General features: G+C 43.0%; 1 protein-coding gene across 3 annotated transcripts in view; it reads left to right on the forward strand.

Annotated features, from left to right (window-relative positions):
• PDCD1LG2 (programmed cell death 1 ligand 2) overlaps window positions 1-14,672 on the forward strand; it is a 57,352-nt gene extending 42,680 nt beyond the window's left edge. For 2 of the 3 annotated variants that reach the window (XM_079791155.1, XM_079791156.1), the window contains exon 6: window positions 11,665-14,672. In XM_079791155.1, coding sequence (XP_079647281.1) covers window positions 11,665-11,701 — 37 coding nt within the window. In that variant the 3' untranslated portion in view covers window positions 11,702-14,672. The remainder of the gene's footprint in view (window positions 1-11,664) is intronic. The other variant, XM_079791157.1, reaches the window with a different exon arrangement.
• The last annotated feature ends 2,451 nt before the right edge of the window (window positions 14,673-17,123 follow it).

The following is a 17,123-nucleotide window of genomic DNA, read 5'->3' on the forward strand; positions in this document are numbered from 1 at the left end:
GCACGGTGAAGGCTTCTGAAAGGCCTGGTGCTGGAGCGGACAGGCACCCAGCTCCCCCACTTTTGATGGTCCGCGGCGGGACGTGAGCTCGCTGCCCCAGAGGCCCCTTCTGTGCCGCAGCACAGCCATGGAGCAGCCGCCGCTGGCGACTCAAGCTCAGCGTCCCGCCGGCCCAATTGGCCACCCCGGCCACCCCGAGTCCCGCCCCCCGCACCTCCTGGCCAATCGTGGGCATAGCGAAGGTACGGTCAATTTGCATATTTGTCTATTATTAGGTAGGATATGTAAGGGTCTTGTTTTGTTATCCATTCAGCCACTGTATATCTTTTGATTGGAGCATTTAATCCATTTGCATTTAAAGTAATTGTTTATCAATATGTATTTATTGTCATTTTATTATATTTTTATCTTTTTTTTTCTCCTTTTTCTTCTTAAAGAAGACCCTTTAACATTTTTTATAATACTGGTTTGGTAGTGATGAATTCCTTTAGCTTTTTCTTGTCTGGGAAGCTCTTTGTCTGTTCTTTGACTCTAAATGATAGCTTTGTTGGGTGGGATAATCTTGATTATAGATCCTTGCTTTTCATTACTCTGAATATTTTGTGCCAATTCCTACTGGCCTGCAAAGTTCCTGTTGAGAAATCAGCTGGCAGTCTTATGGGAGCTCTCTTGTAGGTAACTAAGAGCTTTTCTCTTGTTGCCTTTAAGAATCTCTGTCTTTAACCTTTGGCATTTTAATTATGATGTGTCTTGGGATGAACCTCTTTGGATTCATCTTGTTTGGGACTCTCTGTGCTTCCTGAACTTGTATGTCTGTTTCCTTCTCCAGGTTAGGGAAGTTTTCTGTCATTATTTTTCAAATAGGTTTCTATTCCTCGCTCTTTCTCTTCTCTTTCCAGATACCCCCCCCCCCCCCGCCCACACACACACCTGATGTAAGTATTAGTAGGCTTGAAGTTGTCCCAGAAGCTCCTTACACTGTCCTCCTATTTTTAAAATTCTTTTTTCTTTTTGCTGTTCTGATTATGTGGTTTTTGTTTCCTTATCTTCCAAATTGCAGATTGATCCTCTGCTTTATATACTCTACTGTTGATTCCCTGTAAAATATTCATCATTCTTCATTTTTTACTTTTAAAAAATATTTTCTAGCTCCATTTTTATGTTTTTTATCTCTCTGTTCAAATTATCAGAAAGATAAGAAACATAATTTCATCTGCTCTTCCCCTAAGTTCATTGAGCATCCGTATAACCAGTGTTTTAAACTCTGCATCTAGTAGATTGTTTGTCTCCATTTTGTTTAGTTCTTTTTCTGGAATTTTGTCCTGTTCTTTCATTGGGACATGTTTCTTTGTCTCCTCATTTTGGCTGCCCCTCACCCCCCGTGTTTGTTTCTATGTATTAGGTAGAGTTTCTATGTCTCCTAGTCTTGGTAGAGTGGCCTTATGTAGTAGGTGTCCTATGAGGCCCACTGGCACAATCTTCCTGATTACCCAAGCTTAAAATTCCAGGTGCACCCCCTGTGTAGGCTGTGTGCACCCTCCTGTTGTATTTGAGTCTTGATTGGTATTGGTATGTCCATGGGAGAGATTCACCCCAGGTCAATTGGCTGCAAGGACTGGCTGTGACCATTGTGGAGGATCTGCTGTGCAGGGGCCCACCCCATGGAACAGGACATTCTTCAGTGGGGCTCTGGTGCTGGCTGTGTCTGCCCTTTGAGTGTGTCACTCATGTAGGTGCTTGGGTGTGGTCTGAAGCTGTCTATCAGGTGTGCTGGCTCTTGGGCCTCCTGGGAGGTGTAGACCAAGGTCAGCCACCACCTGTGCCCTTCCCAGGGCCACCCAGCATGAGCTATGGAGCAATCTTCAGATGGCTACTAAATATGCTGAGCTTAGAGGTGCCCAGGAGAGACCAAGCTGCGAACCAAGCCTGGATGCTGCTGTGCTGGGACTGAGGCCACTTAGTGAGAGGTAGGGGTTATGCCAAGGCCAGATGCTGCTTATTTGAAAGATTTTAGGAAAGTCCAAAGCATGAGCCAAGATGGCTATTTGTATGGAAAAGCCATTGAAAATGGCTTGGGTGGGCCTGCAAGTTGGGTGGGGTGGAGTCTCAGGGAATCACCAGGGCAGGGTGAACAGTGTGAAGCCAGGTTGATGGAGACTCAGATATGGAGCCCGCCTACCAGCTCTGTAGTGGGGAGGGCTCATCAAAGGTACAGCTGTCTGGGAGAAAGCTGTACCTCCAGCCCTTGCCCTGGTACCACACAATTCAGTTCCTCCCAATATGTTCCTCACATGCCTTTCAAGCTGCTGCCATAGCACTGGAGCTCAGAGTGAGAGTCTGAGTAAGTTCGTGCATGGACCCTTTAAGAGGAACTGCATGAGACTCCAGGAACCCTCCATCTCCCTCACCCTCAATCCAAGATGGTTTTCACAGCCAGAAGTTATGGGGACTTCCCTTTCTGGCACTGGAACCCTGGGCTGGGGAGCCTGGTATGGGTACCTCAGCAGCAAGATATCCTTCCCAATCTTTATCCACCACATGTAGGTGTGGGACCAGCACATTCAGAGTCTCTTCCCCTCCTGCTAGTATCGATGTGGCTTCTGCTTTATATCCTTAGTTATAGGACTTCTGTTCAGTTAGATTTCAGGTGGTTCTCAATGGTGGTTGTTCTGTAGTTTCACTGTAATTTCGATGTGGTTGTGGGAGGATGTGAGTCCCACATTTACCTACGCCTCCATCTTGACCACTGGTCTGTTTTAGATTGACGTTTTGTTCTGCCATCTTTTGGCCTATAAACAGAACATTTTTCTCACTAATTTTATTCCGTCACTGGGATTTTTCTTTTTCAGACGCAACAAAAGGTTGTCACCACAAACAGGAGGGAAGTGAACAGAGCTATGAGTAGTCATGATTTTCTTTTTCATCTCTTTTTCTCTCCCAGCTTGAATTAAGAAATAGCCATTGTGCTATTAATGCATAAAGGGTAACTGAATAGTTTAGAGCTGTACAGAAACTTCCTATTCAATGGCATTTCAGCTAGTTGCATTGTTCCATATCTTTCTTGGAGAACAAAGATGGTAACTTCTGTACAGCTACAGAACAGTTGTGTAGCCTTCGGTCTGCCTATAAGGCTAAGCACTGCTGGGGAACACTGCACAGGGCATGTGAGGTCACATACTTAGAAACATGGTTAAAATTTAACAGCAAGGGGTAGGTATTCGGTTGTGATGCAATCAATAGCCATTGTTTTTGCAACAATTGTTAAGTACTTGGTGAGGACTGTGGGTCAAGGATAATGCTGGGGGAATAGAACTCTTTTCATGAGGTTGACAAGCTTGGAGCTAGAATTTGTAGAAGAGAAAGGATGTGATCTGGAGGTCAGGAGAAGTTAGGTTGCTGAAATTATTCAGGTCGGTTGGATGAAAAGTTTAGAACTGGGACAGCAGTATGCTGGGTGGGGACTGACAGGCCTGGGTCATGTTGAGGGCTGGGTATTTTTAGCTTTTTTGGGAAAGTCGCCTTCCTTTGTAATCTAAAAAGCACATGTGACACACAAGTTCACCAAAATGATGATAGGAAAATCACAGAAATTTCTAAATAACTTTGCATCAGCTACTCAGAATATTCACAGCTATTCATTTTAGAATTCTGCTGAATATATCCCCCAAATCCCAGAATCATCAATTGTGAAAACAACCCTAGGAAACCCTAACAGGCTCTGTGTCTAGCTTATGCATAAGATATGGCAGCACATAAGCACAAAATATAACTCAAAAGAGTGAAATTGGCCCCGGTACCTTCTCTTTCCCCCACCACTTCCCTGAAATCCAGTTATAAAAATACATCCTGCACAGCCAGTATGGATCAGTGGTTGAGCACTGACCTATGAACCAGGAGGTCATGGATCGATTCCTGTCATCAGGGCACATGCCAGGGTTTCAGGCTCAATTTCCAGTGTGGGGCGTGTGGGAGGCAGCTGATCAATGATTCTCTCTCATTATTGATGTTTCTATCTCTCTCTCCCCTCCTCTCTGAAATCATTAAAAATATGTTTTTTTAAAAGGCACATTCTGTGACTGTACACTCTGCCCTGTGCACAGAATCAAGGAAACACATGCAGCACAGGCTGGACTTGAGGTCAGGTTACACTGAGCTTCTCTGAATCAGCAACAAGGTTTTCTTGACTCAGATAAGTTTCAACACTGAAACTGAAGCAGCCATTTCCTGAGAAACAAAAATCCTTCATTCCTGTAAATTGGTCTACGTGGTCTACAGTGAGTTTCTATGGGAGAGGCCCTAGCATTTCATGAGCTTGAAGTCTTTGTGTAAGTGACTTCAGTTGCTCAGCGTAAGAAATAGTGAAAGGCCTGACAGCAGAGGTGGTCAACTCAGATGCACACCAGGGCCAGGCAGGTGATGAAATGAGTGGAAAAGGCCTAGTATAATCAAACAGGGAGAGGTGGGGACTGTGTCAAATCAGAGAACATATTCTCTGTCAATGTAGCACTAGCCTAACATTCCTGGAGAAGACAGAAAGCCAGATTTTTATATAAAATGCCCTCGTTATTTCAAATACCAAACCAACCAAACAAAATGTGCCCATGGGCTAATTGAGCCTGTCAATGACCAGTTCGTAAAACCTCTTCCCTAGCTAGAGAGAAAATATAGTCAGGAAGGGGCTTAAGATTTGAGTAATGAAGGCAGAAACATCTATTTGAGGAATTGAGAAATGCTCAAAGGCTTCCTGCCATTCCTAAATCTTTCACCCTATGGCCTGTCACCAGTCTGAATGTTGCACTATTATAGAGCAACTTCTTTGGATTAACAGGATAGCATGACCATTTTTAACCAATATATCTCCTTATAAACAGGGGAAAAACAAACAAACAAACATCCTCACACCCTCTTAATGGTATCTAAAATTCAAAATAAAGTAACTATCTTAATCAAAAGTCAAATGAAAGAAATGCACCTAATTCTGCTCTACCAACCCCACCAGCCAATTACAGTCCCCCGCCCTCTACCTTCTAATGGGGAGAAGGGAGAGTCTGGGAGGTAAGGGAGTGATGCTCCTCCTCTCTTCCTCACTCCTCCCTGGCACTTACTTGAGAATATGTGGTGTGATGTAAAGAGGTCAGGACCACATATAAATACATCATAGAAATCACACATAGGAATATACCTGGTACATTTAATAGCAACAAATTGGAAATAATAAAATATGAATCAATAGGAGAATAGATGAAGAATGCTATTCAGCCGAAACGGGTTTGGCTCAGTGGATAGAGCGTAGGCCTGCGGACTCAAGGGTCCCAGGTTCGATTCCGGTCAAGGGCATGTACCTTGGTTGCAGGCACATCCCCAGTAGGGGGTGTGCAAGAGGCAGCTGATTGATGTTTGTCTCTCATCGATGTTTCTAACTCTCTATCCCTCTCTCTTCCTCTCTGTAAAAAATCAATAAAATATATATTTTTAAAAAAAGAATGGTATTCAATAATTAAAATGAAAGCACCAAAGCTAGATGTATTTTTGAGATGGTTAAATCTGAACAATATAATTTTGAGAGGAAAGAAAGACACATCACAGAAAGATAGACAACATATGGCCTATCATAGAGATTTTTAAACACATGCAAACAACCATTAAGTAGTGTTTATGGAAACAGTCATGTGAAGTAAAAATACAAAAACAGACAGGAATTATAAACACCACATTTAACCTCTTAAACTGGGTAGCAGAGATACAGATGATCCATTGTATTTCCCCTTTACTTTGCTTTATGCCTGAAATATTTATGTTTTTATTGTGTGTGTTTTTTAATCCTCACCCGAGGATATGTTTTTATTGATTTTAGAGGAAGAGGAAGCAGGGTGGGGGCGGGGGGAGAGAGAAACATCAATCGTTTGTCTCCCCTATATTCCCTGACTGGGGATCAAACCTGAAACCTTTCTTTTGGTGTACAGGATGATGCTCCCACCAACTGAGCCACTTGGCCAGGGCCTGAATTATTTATTTTTATACAAAAGAGCTTATAACTAAAATTCAAAAGATTTAGATTCAGGATTTCCTGTGAGATAGATACATAATCTTTTTAAAAATATGTTTTCATTGATTTCAGAGAGGAAGGGAGATAGAGCCTATCCACCACAGTAGATGCTTTTTAAGTTCCTCCTCTATAAAGTTGCTCACCAACAATTAACTCTTTATTGAGAACTATTTTAAAATTTTAGATAATATCCCCTGGGAACAAGGGGGATCAAGACATGGAGATAATGATTTTGGGAATGGAAAGAGGACAGGTCTGGGGCCCAGTGTTTAGACAGCCAAGAAAACCTGGTACCTGTTGTTAGAGGCGAAAGGAACCTCAGGCTTCTCCAGAGAAACAGAGCCACTAGGAGACTGGCAAGTATGAAATCTGTAGGGCAGGCTAGTAGGCTGGCAATCCAGGTAAAAGTTGAAGGTGCAATGTGGAGTCTGAAATCTGTAGAGCAGGCCAGCAGTCTGGGAACTCTATTACAGTCTTGAATCAGAATTCCTTCTTTTCTGGAAAATCTCAGGTGTTGCTCTTAAGGTCTTCAACTGATTAAACAAGGCCCACCTCCATTATGGAAGATAATCTATTTTATTTAAAGTCAACTGATGGTATATGTTAATCATATCTACAAAATACCTTCATAGCAACATCTAGACTAAGGTTTGAGAGAGGAAGAAAGAGAAACATCAATGTGAGAGAGAAATATTGATCAGTTGCCTCCTGCATGTACCCCAACCAGGGATCAAATCCGCAACCTGGGTATGTGCCCTGACCAGGAGTCAAATCTGCTACCTTTTGGTGTACAAGATGCCACTCCAACTAACTGAGCCACATTGGCCAGAGCTGTCATTTACTTTTAAATTGTTTTTGTTCTTATCCTGAGAAGACAAGTATTGGATTTAGGAAAACTGGGTTCTCAGGACCAGGTTATAAACATTAATGTCCTGTATGCCATATATTTATTAAAAGAAAATAAGTGTATTAATTATAGCATTTATGTTGGGTAAAAGCTTACAGGAGTAACATCTGCATTTCCCAAAGTACTAACTTATAAATTTCTAGAAAGCAGGTGAGGCTCTTCCTCTTCCCTTGAAAGCCTATTACATCTTAGAAAGTGTACTTTCATTAGGCATCTATTAAATGAGAATCAACCAGAGTTACACTCTACTATTCATTTTATGTATCAACTAAAAGGGGGTTAAGCAAACTATAACCAGGGGCCAATAGTTTTTATAAACAAAATCGTATTGAAACAGAGCCATGCTCATTGTTTCTATATTGCCCTTCCTCCCCACAGCATTTACATCCCTTCCCCTGCCTTGACAGCAGAGTTTAAGAATTCCAATAGGGACTTTATGGGATATATATTCTAAATTTTTTACAATCTAGCCCTTTACAGAAAAAGTTTGCTGACCCTGACCTAGAGGTTCTCCCTGGGCTGTACCTTCTCCCATAGTCAATGTACTTGTTCCTGTGTTAAATGTTCTAATGCCACTCCTACTCGTACCTGAGCTATCTAAGGAGAGAGCCCCACTAGGAAGTACTTGGGCCCAGCTAGCTCAAGGCTGTCACTCTCTCATACCCATTCTCTGCCATTACAGCTCTGCCTCACCCCCAAACTACTATGTTGGGACAGTGTTGAGTTCCAGCTGTTCAAGAGCCATCCTGGGCTCTCATGTCCTTACCTATCATAATCTTGGGAGATGGAATCTTGGGACTTGTCCTGAGCATATCCATTGCACTTACTTCTACCAAGACTTTATTCAGATAAATATTTTCCCTTTCTACTTAAGCAGGGAAGGACTTGTAGGTTTTGCTTCAGTGACCAGAGACTGAAGTGAGATGTGATTATTGTGGGAGTGCCCAGCAGGGCTCAGAGGCTCAAGCAACAGCTGCCTAGGGCTTGGTTTTCCACTCCATGGCTCTGCCCATAACTTTCTGGGCAACGCTGAGAAAGGTGTTGCCTGTTCTTATTCTTGTGGAAATCCAGACTTCTCAATACCCCTAGAAGGGCCTTCAAGACCTTAACTTTGTTATTATAAGATAAAAAGACTCAGATAGTATGACTCAAGAAATAGCTTATTCTCATCCTTCTCTGTCATGGATGTGATGGTCATTAGTATTATTTCACACATTTCCTGGATGTCTTATTTTTGTATACATTATGGGTTTGTACTTCTCTGTAGTTAACTGGTAATTAGGTATGGTCATGTGACTTGCTTTGGTCAAGTAAATGTAAGCATAAGTGATGTAACACACACTTATGTGTAGAAGATATAAGAGCTAGAGTGTGCTTTGCCATATTTTCTTTTTCCATCTGATATGATAACCAGCAACACTTGAGCTAGTGATTACTATATCAGCCTGGGTCTCTGAGTAGTTAACAACAAATAACAGAGCCCCCTGATGACTTGCAATAGACATGAAATATAAGCAAGAATATACCTTTGTTTATTATATTGGAGTTGTTTGTTATTGCACCATAAACTAGCCTACCCTAACTGATATAACAGGGGAAAACTGGAAACTTTACTAAATAGACCATATGTTACCATTTAAAATACTGTTTCTGAGAAATAATAATATGGAAAATGTTTTCTATATAATAAAAAGAAAAAATAAGATATGAAAATATACTTATTATATCATGAATGCTATATTTAAAAAAATGGTTTTACTATACCCACCATAACCCTTTCTTCCGAAAACTTAAAATAAAAACATTAAAAGGTCCATAATTACTATCTTTATGTTATGGAACCTTGTATTGTTTTCTTCTTTTGTTTCCTGAATTTTCTCTGTAGTTTAATGCATTTTTAGCTGTCCCAATGTATCACTTTTAATTATGCAGGGATGCTTGCTAGATGAAGAACTAACTTTCTGAAGTCCTTTTAACTACCCCTTACTCATCTCTCTATATCCCAGTAGTCAAGTGCATTGCATAGAACTCTTCATTGGGTCCTTGTCAACTTTAGGGAGGGAAACACTATACACTGAGTGGCCAGATTATTATGATCTCTGAACACATAATAATCTGACCACTCAGTGTGTGTATACACACACACACACACACACACACACACACACACACACCTAGAGGCCCAGTGCACGAAATCCATGCATGGGGGTAGGGGGTGTCCCTCAGCCCAGCCTGCACCCTCTCTAATCTGGGATCCCTCTCACAATCCAGGACTGCTGGCTCCCAACCATTCACCTGCCTGCCTGCCTGATTGCCCCTAACCACTTCTGCCTGCCAGCCTGATCACCCCCTAACCACTCCCCTACCAGCCTGATCGATGCCTAACTGCTCCCCTGCCAGCCCGATTGCCCCTAACTGCCCTCCCCTGCCAGCCTGGTCACCCCTAACTGCTCTCTCCTGCAGGCCTGGTCGCCCCCAACTGCCCTCCCCTGCAGGCCTGGGTCTCCCCCAACTCTCCTCCCCTGCAAGCCTGTCACCCTCAACTGCCCTCCTCTGCCGGCCCGGTCACCCCTAACTGCCCTCGCCTGCAGGCCTGATCGCCCCCAACTGCCCTCCCTTGCAGGCCTGGTCTTTCCCGACTGCCCTCCCCTGCTGGCCTGATCACCCACAACTGCCCTCCCCTGCCGGCCATCTTGTGGCAGCCATCTTGTGTCCACATGGGGGCAGCCATCTTTGACCACATGGGGGTGGCCATCTTGTATGTTGGAGTGACAGTCAATTTGCATATTACTCTTTTATTAGATAGGAGATATATATATATATATATATATATATATATATATATATATATATATATATATGAATGACCTGGTGCATGAATTCTCGCATGGGTGGGGTCCAGCCAGCCTGGCCAGGGGAAGGGGAATTAGCCTTATATTATAAAGGATATACACTGAGTGGCCAGATTATTATGCATTCAGAGATCATAATAATCTGGCCACTCAGTGTATGCCCTTTCAATGACACCTACCAATGTTTTAGTTGCCTTTCAAAGATTACTAGCCCAGCCAACCTGGAAGGGGTGAATACATACTGCAAGGATGTAAAACATGAGGTGACTTGCACAAGGTCATCTTATAACTGAGTGGTAGAACTGGAGGTAGAATGCATGCCACCTGAGTCCTTGTCTATGGCACACAGCCCTTTCCATTTGTGTAAATTCTTCTTGCAGCTAACCTTACTCGCTTGTGCTATGGGGCACATGGCTTCTTGCTCTTAAACAAGTAACAAGCTGTCAACCAGTAAACTGTAGTAGTTGATACTGTTACCAAAGGTACATATTATGCTTTCTTTAAAAAAGATTTATTCTAGTCAGCAAGCTGTGATTTGTTAGAGTTTATAGACCTGACTTCCTCATTTTAGAGGTAGTGGGATGTTAAGTTACTTTCTTGAATGATATAATCACAGAAAAACACAATGTCTTGTTATTCCCAGTATAGTGCTATTCATTCATTCACTATCAAAAGTATTAAGTTTCTGCTATTTTGCATCAGGTACATTGTGTAGGAATTGTAAGAGTGAAATAAGTACAGCATTAGTTATCCAAGATTAATAGAGTATTGGAGATAAGGTACTCAAACTTCTTATTGGTCCAAGTTAAAATTAAAATAAAAGAGATCAGCTTTTTATATGCCCCCTGGCAACTGACCCAATCTCTATGTTTTTTTGTTGTTTGTTTGTTTGTTTGTTTGTTTTTATGAGCTTCTTATCTAAACAGAGGGGACATAGGAGATACAGCAGAGAAGCGGGGAGACCTGGGGCATCTGTAGGAAAAGGCATGTGATCCTAGTTGAAAAGAGCCAGGTGTGAGATAAGAGGAAAGACTGTTGGGGGCATTATGAGTCATAAATTCCAGGCGAAGGAGATTAGATTTTTTTCACTGGGCATGATGCCTCAGTCAGTTCTCAGAAGGAAAGGTTAGAAGGGGTGACAGAGCAATTTTATAAGTTTTTACTATTTACAAAGACATGAGCAGGGTTAGGGGATATCAGGAAGGGATATCGAGCACCCTGGAATTAGCAAAAGCAGGGAACAGTTAAGAAGGAGAAAAGGGGAGGTGTAGTTACCAGAACCCTGGAGAGGACAGCAAGAGGAGGGGACATCCACAAGACGCTATAGCCTTTGACAGAGGGATGAAGTCGACCTGCAACCTGTCTGGGAGGTTGCTGAGGAATGCATACCCTAACCTCACTCTCTCCCCACTGCAATCTCCTTTCTCTCCTATGCTGAGGAGAAGAATGGGATGGAAGCCAGTGACATAGTCTACAATGTCATCCTCCTAGGGCATAAGCGGGATAGAGCAGGGTGAAGAATGAGTCTCTAGGAACAAACAGAACTATCTGGCACAGTGGGGAACTACAAAAGAGTCTGACTAGGGAAGCCCCATGAACTGTGCTGCAGTAGCACTGAGCTGTCTTCAGCCCAGAGAATGGAGGGAAGAAGGCTCTTGCAATAGGTCTGCACAGAGAGGCTGAAGACTTGGACTAGGGCAATGGTAGAGGATTAAAAAGAGAGGTTTTGAACCATGCTGCCTCCAGACAGATGAGCTTTTTTTCCTGAAGTAGTTTCTCACTTCAATCTCTTTTTTTGAGAAGTTCTATATTTCCTAATCAAAAAAGTGATTTTTCTGTTTATGGACTTTTCTCCTCAGATTTGAACGTGTGATCTCCGGAGCTGGGGTGACTTGATGGGACATCCTCAAGAAGCCTCTGGACTCTGAACGAGAATCCCTTGGCCCACAAAGCTTGTTTGTATTTTTCAAATGCCCATACATGACCAGCACTTTAATCAGGAGACTACAACAAGGCTAGGCAGCTCCTGGCCACCGTATGCTCAGAGGAAGGCAGGCAGCGCACCTCTTCACCCACCTGGCTCTCACCTCTACAGCCTGTGACTGAGCAAGCACTATAGCACTTTAGAAAATGACCACATTGGATCCTGGACCCCAGTTCATGTCCTGAGGCTCCTTCTTGCTGTCGGAGTAAAATCAAAGGGAATTATTTTCCCCTAAGTTTCCAAAAAGTTCCCAGAGTGGAGATGAATGGAAATCTTTAGTTACAGAAATGGACAGATTGCCAGTAATTTTTATCTATAGGAAAAAGCCTATTGAAACTACCAGCTCACAGACAGGGCTTTCTACAAAGTCAAGCCATAAGTGATGCGTTTTATGGCTTACTGGAATCTTGAAAGCATTTAAGTTATTCTAATCAACAGGAAGCATTTAAGTACACAGAGTGGCCAACTACAAATTGTGGAGAAAAGCCCATTGAGTATTTTTTTAAAAAAATATATTTTATTGATTTTTTTACAGAGAGGAAGAGAGAGGGATAGAGAGTTAGAAACATCGATGAGAGAGAAACATCGATCAGCTGCCTCTTGCACATCCCCTACTGGGGATGTGCCCGCAACCAAGGTACATGCCCTTGACCGGAATCGAACATGGAACCCTTGAGTCCGCAGGCCGACGCTCTATCCACTGAGCCAAACCGGTTTCGGCCCATTGAGTATTTTTGTGAAGTCTAAATCACAAAGCATTTAAAATTTCTGGCATGCTAATATGCTGTGCCTAAAAAGATTTCAGGTGAGTAGCCATATGGTCAAAGCCCCAAAGGAAGGCTCATTTCCTGGCTCTCTATACGACTTTAACTTACCCTTTCACTGGCTCAGTTTCTACGTCTGGGATATGGTGATACCCACTAATCAAGGTCTTTGATTGTTGGCACTATAGAAATCCTGTGGATCCCAATGTGTATGTCAAGGGGGGAGAATGACTGGGCACACCAACAATAGTTTCATTGTATTACATTTGATCTCTATGCCGGGGCCATGAAGCTCAGAGCATTAGTTGACTCAGGAACTATCCAAATGTGTATATTAGCAAGTATAACAGTGTCTTAGGGCCTAAAGCAAGCTCTTGAACTGGTGCTCAGGCTAAGGAGAATTTGGAGTTAATGAGAATGAAGGTGTGTGAAAATGAGTAACAAACAAATCATATAATACCTAAATTCCTCCATTCCCTGTCTTTAAAAATCAAAGAATGCCTTTGAAGAATAAAACTCAATTGTTTTTTCTTCTAATTTTGCCTAAGTGCCCATCCAGGGCCCATCCAAGTCAGTGAGTTTAATATTCATCAGGCCAGTTGGCTCCCAGAGGTTAGAAAGCCTTTCACTTGGCTGCCCACTTCAGAAGGGAGGGGTCCCAGAGCTGTTTCCCAGGGGTTGGTCTGGGGTCCCTGCTGGAGGAGCAGTACCTCCTAATGCTATGGAGATCAGGGCAGGCAGATAAGGCCTTCCACTGGGGAAGTAAGCCCACCTATTCTGAATCCCCACCTGCCCCCTGGTTAGCATGCTAATTCCTTGGTTGGTGGTGTTTAACTTAGGAACCCAGTTGCATAATGGTTTCTGTCAAAATACTGCCATCGTTGGTCCTAGATTGGGGCTATTCTCCAGAATACCAAATAGTGAGAGGGATCCCCAGTTCCAGTAACCCAAAATTCAGGCTTCTGCAGGGAAGTATGATAAATGTTCTATACTACAGCATCTATAATAATAAAAGCGTAATATGCTAACTAGACTGGATGTCCTTCCGGATGACCTTCTGGATGAAGCCAGGGCTGCGAGGGAAGCCCGGGTCCTGGGTGCTAGAGGGAAGCTGGTGCCGGCAGCCGGGGGAAGGAAGGCCTACTCTTGCATGAATTTCATGCATCAGGCCTCTAGTATTCATTAAAATATTGAGGAGAATGGCTACACTTCACCTTCTTACCTTTTATGATGTTAATATGATTGACTAAAAAGTATATAAATGGCCATTTTTAAAATAAAATAGCTAGATGAGTTTTAAGTCTTTTAAAAAAAAAAAGTACCTTTTAAAAGGGAAGCAAAAATAGCATTTGGAAGAATTTGAGGAATTGAGAAAGACCAAACAAACCAAAAACAACCTATGATCTCATCATCCAAGCAAAAGTATTTTCATTTTTGCTGTCAGCATCTGTTCTTCTTCCAGACATGTACATACCTTCAGCTATCGTTAGTTGTAACATATAATTTTCTATTCTTTTCCCAAATTGTCATTGTACCATAAGCAACTATGTTGCTGACTGGTCTCCCTAATTATCATCTTTAATGGCTTCATGGATCACAGATTCATGACAACAAGATGGAATTAGGCCCAAACTCTATTTATCACCTGGACACTATACACCTCTCTCTGCTTAACTGTGGGCATTATGTTCTGAGACATCCAGTGGATGCTTGAAGCCACAGATAGTGCTGATATATGTATACTGTACTACATTTTCCCTATCCATACATACATACATACTTATGATAAAGTTTAATTTATAAAGTAAGCACAGTAAGAGATTAACAACACTAATAATAAAATAAAACAATCCTATCTAATGAAAGCGTAATATGCAAATTGACTATCATTCCAAGACACAAGATGGCTGCCCCCATATGGTCAAAGATGGCTGCCCCCATGAGGACACAAGATGGCTGCCACAAGATGGCCTGCAGAGGAGGGCAGTTGTGGGCAGTTAGGGGTGACCAGGCCAGCAGAGAAGGGGAGTTGGGGCAGACCAGGCCAGCAAGGGAGGGCAATTGGGGGAGACCCAGGCCTGCAGAGGAGGTCAGTTGTGGGGGACTAGACCCTCAGGAGAGGGCAGGTGTCGGGGACAGACCTGCAGGGGAGGGCAGTTGGGGGGGACCAGGCCTGCAGGGGAGGACAGTTGATGGGGACCAGGCCTCAGAGGAGGGCAGTTGGGGGAGACCAGGCCAGCAGGGGAGGACAGTTGGGGGGACCAAGCCTCAGAGGAGGGCAGTTGGGGGAGACCAGGCCAGCAGGGGAGGGCAGTTGGGGGCAATTGCGCCGGCCGGGGAGCAATTAGGTGTTGATCAGGCTGGCAGGTAATTGGTTAGGGGGTGATCAGGCTGGCAGGCAGAAGTGATTAGGGGCAATCAGGCAGAGGCAGGTGAGTGGTTTGGAGCCAGCAGTCCTGGATTGTGAGAGGGATGTCTGACCTCCTGTTTAGGCCCGATTCCACTGGGCAGTCAGACATCCCTCAAGGGGTTCCAGATTGAAGAGAGGTGCAGGCTGGGCTGAGGGACAACTCCCCCACCCATGCATAAATTTTGTGCACCGGGCCTCTAGTTAGAATAATATACTCTAATAAAATTTATGTGAATGTGGGCCTCTCCCTTTCAAAGTATCTTATTGTTCTCAACTCACCTTTTCACTTAAAGAAAGCATTTTACAACTTCTGTTTGGCATATCCTAATTTCCAGCATCACTACTCTTATGCTTTGGGGCCATTACTAAGTGAAATAAGGGTTACTTAAACACAATCACTGAGATACTGCGACAGTCAATCTGATAACCAAGCTGGCTACTAAGTAACAAATGGGCAGTGAATATATACAGCACGGATATGCTGGACAAAGGGATGGACGCATGGGTCGGGAAAAAGCAGGTCAGTGTGAGATTTTATCATTATACTCAAAAGGTCTAACAATTTAAAACTTGAAGTAGTTATTTCTGAAATTTTTCATTTATTATTTTTGTATCACTGTTGACTGCAGGTATTGTATTTTCCGGCATATAAGACGACTGGGCGTATAAGACGACCCCCAACTTTTCCAGTTAAAATATAGAGTTTGGGATATACCCGCCCTATAAGATGACACCTGGCGTATAAGACGACCCCCGAACTTTGAGAAGATTTTCCTGGGTTAAAAAGTCATCTTATACGCCGGAAAATACGGTAACTAAAACTGTGGGAAGTGAAACCACAGATAAGAGGGACTACTGTAAGCCCTATTTGACCAGTGGACCACAGTGGCATTTGGGGTTCCTAAGGATTAGTATCATTTCAGAATAGTGTTTAGGAATCCCTGAAAAGCCGGGTATTTCCATTTCTCCCAGTGCACAGACACCTTAGTAAATGATTTGGGGATGGCTTGGAGGAAGATCTACAGTAAGTATTTGTGGCATTGTTGCAGGGTCCTTTCTCCAGGGGTCCCCTTCTTCCTCTCCAACCCAGAGCTTCAGATCTGTGAACTAATAAGGTCTGGGAATTGAAGAAGCTGTGATTCTCAGTTGTGAGAACTCAAATTGTATTTCTGTTGCTTTGGTAGACCAGCCATATATTTAATTCTTAGGGTCAACTACCACCAAAGATTTTTTTCAGTAAAAAATTCTGATTGCCACTCTGGGATCTCATTATCCCCACTGAAATTATGAAGTCCATCTCAATGGCAGCATTTCCCACTATCGTCCTTGGGCTACCTGGAGGTGTTTAAGGTTGCTGTGGCTGCCTCACTAATGCATTTCTCAGTACTTTAGTGAAGTGAATATTCCTTGGACACTTTCAGAGCCCAGTGGGGTGAGGAAAGATGGACAGGTTACACATAATAAACTACTCCATTATTCCTATCTCTCTAAGCCTTTAGAATTCTTCCTGTACATTATGTCAAAGAAATTCTTCTGTCAACCAAACACCATTGAATGCAGCTTGCTATTGAGCACAGGTTTCAGCCAACCAAGTAAGCCAATTGTGCAATCCCTAGCTGTTCAAGCAAATGCACATATTTTAGCTAACTCTTGCTGTATAATAAAACTTATGGCTTATGTTCATCATTTATGCGTTTATGGTTTTGGAGGTAAACAATTTGGGCTGGGCTCAGCTGGTGCAAGGCATTTTTTGCTTTACATGGTGTCAACTGGGCTCACTTATGCATTTGCAGTCAGTTGACAGAATGGCTGGAGGATGCTGGTCTTAGATGACTCACAAGTCTTGGAGTTGGTGCTGGCTCTCAGTTGGACCATGTGTCTCCAGCAGATTAGTTCATGCTTCTTCAACATGAAGGCTGGTTCAAAAACAGCACAATGAGAGCAAGCCCCAAAGTCAAGTGCTTTTCGGGTTTCTGTTTGTATCACATTTGCTAATGTCTCATTGGCCAAAGAAAGTCAGAGAGCCATGCCAAAAATCAATGTGGAAGGGTGTCACATGAAGGCATAATATACAAAGTGGCATGATTCCATGGGGACTATTACTATATTAACATTAAATCAAAAAAAATATATGGAAAGTGTATTATATTTAGGCTACCT

Source organism: Cnephaeus nilssonii (assembly GCF_951640355.1).
Source record: "Cnephaeus nilssonii genome assembly, chromosome: 14".
NCBI classification, from domain to species: Eukaryota; Metazoa; Chordata; class Mammalia; order Chiroptera; family Vespertilionidae; genus Cnephaeus; species Cnephaeus nilssonii.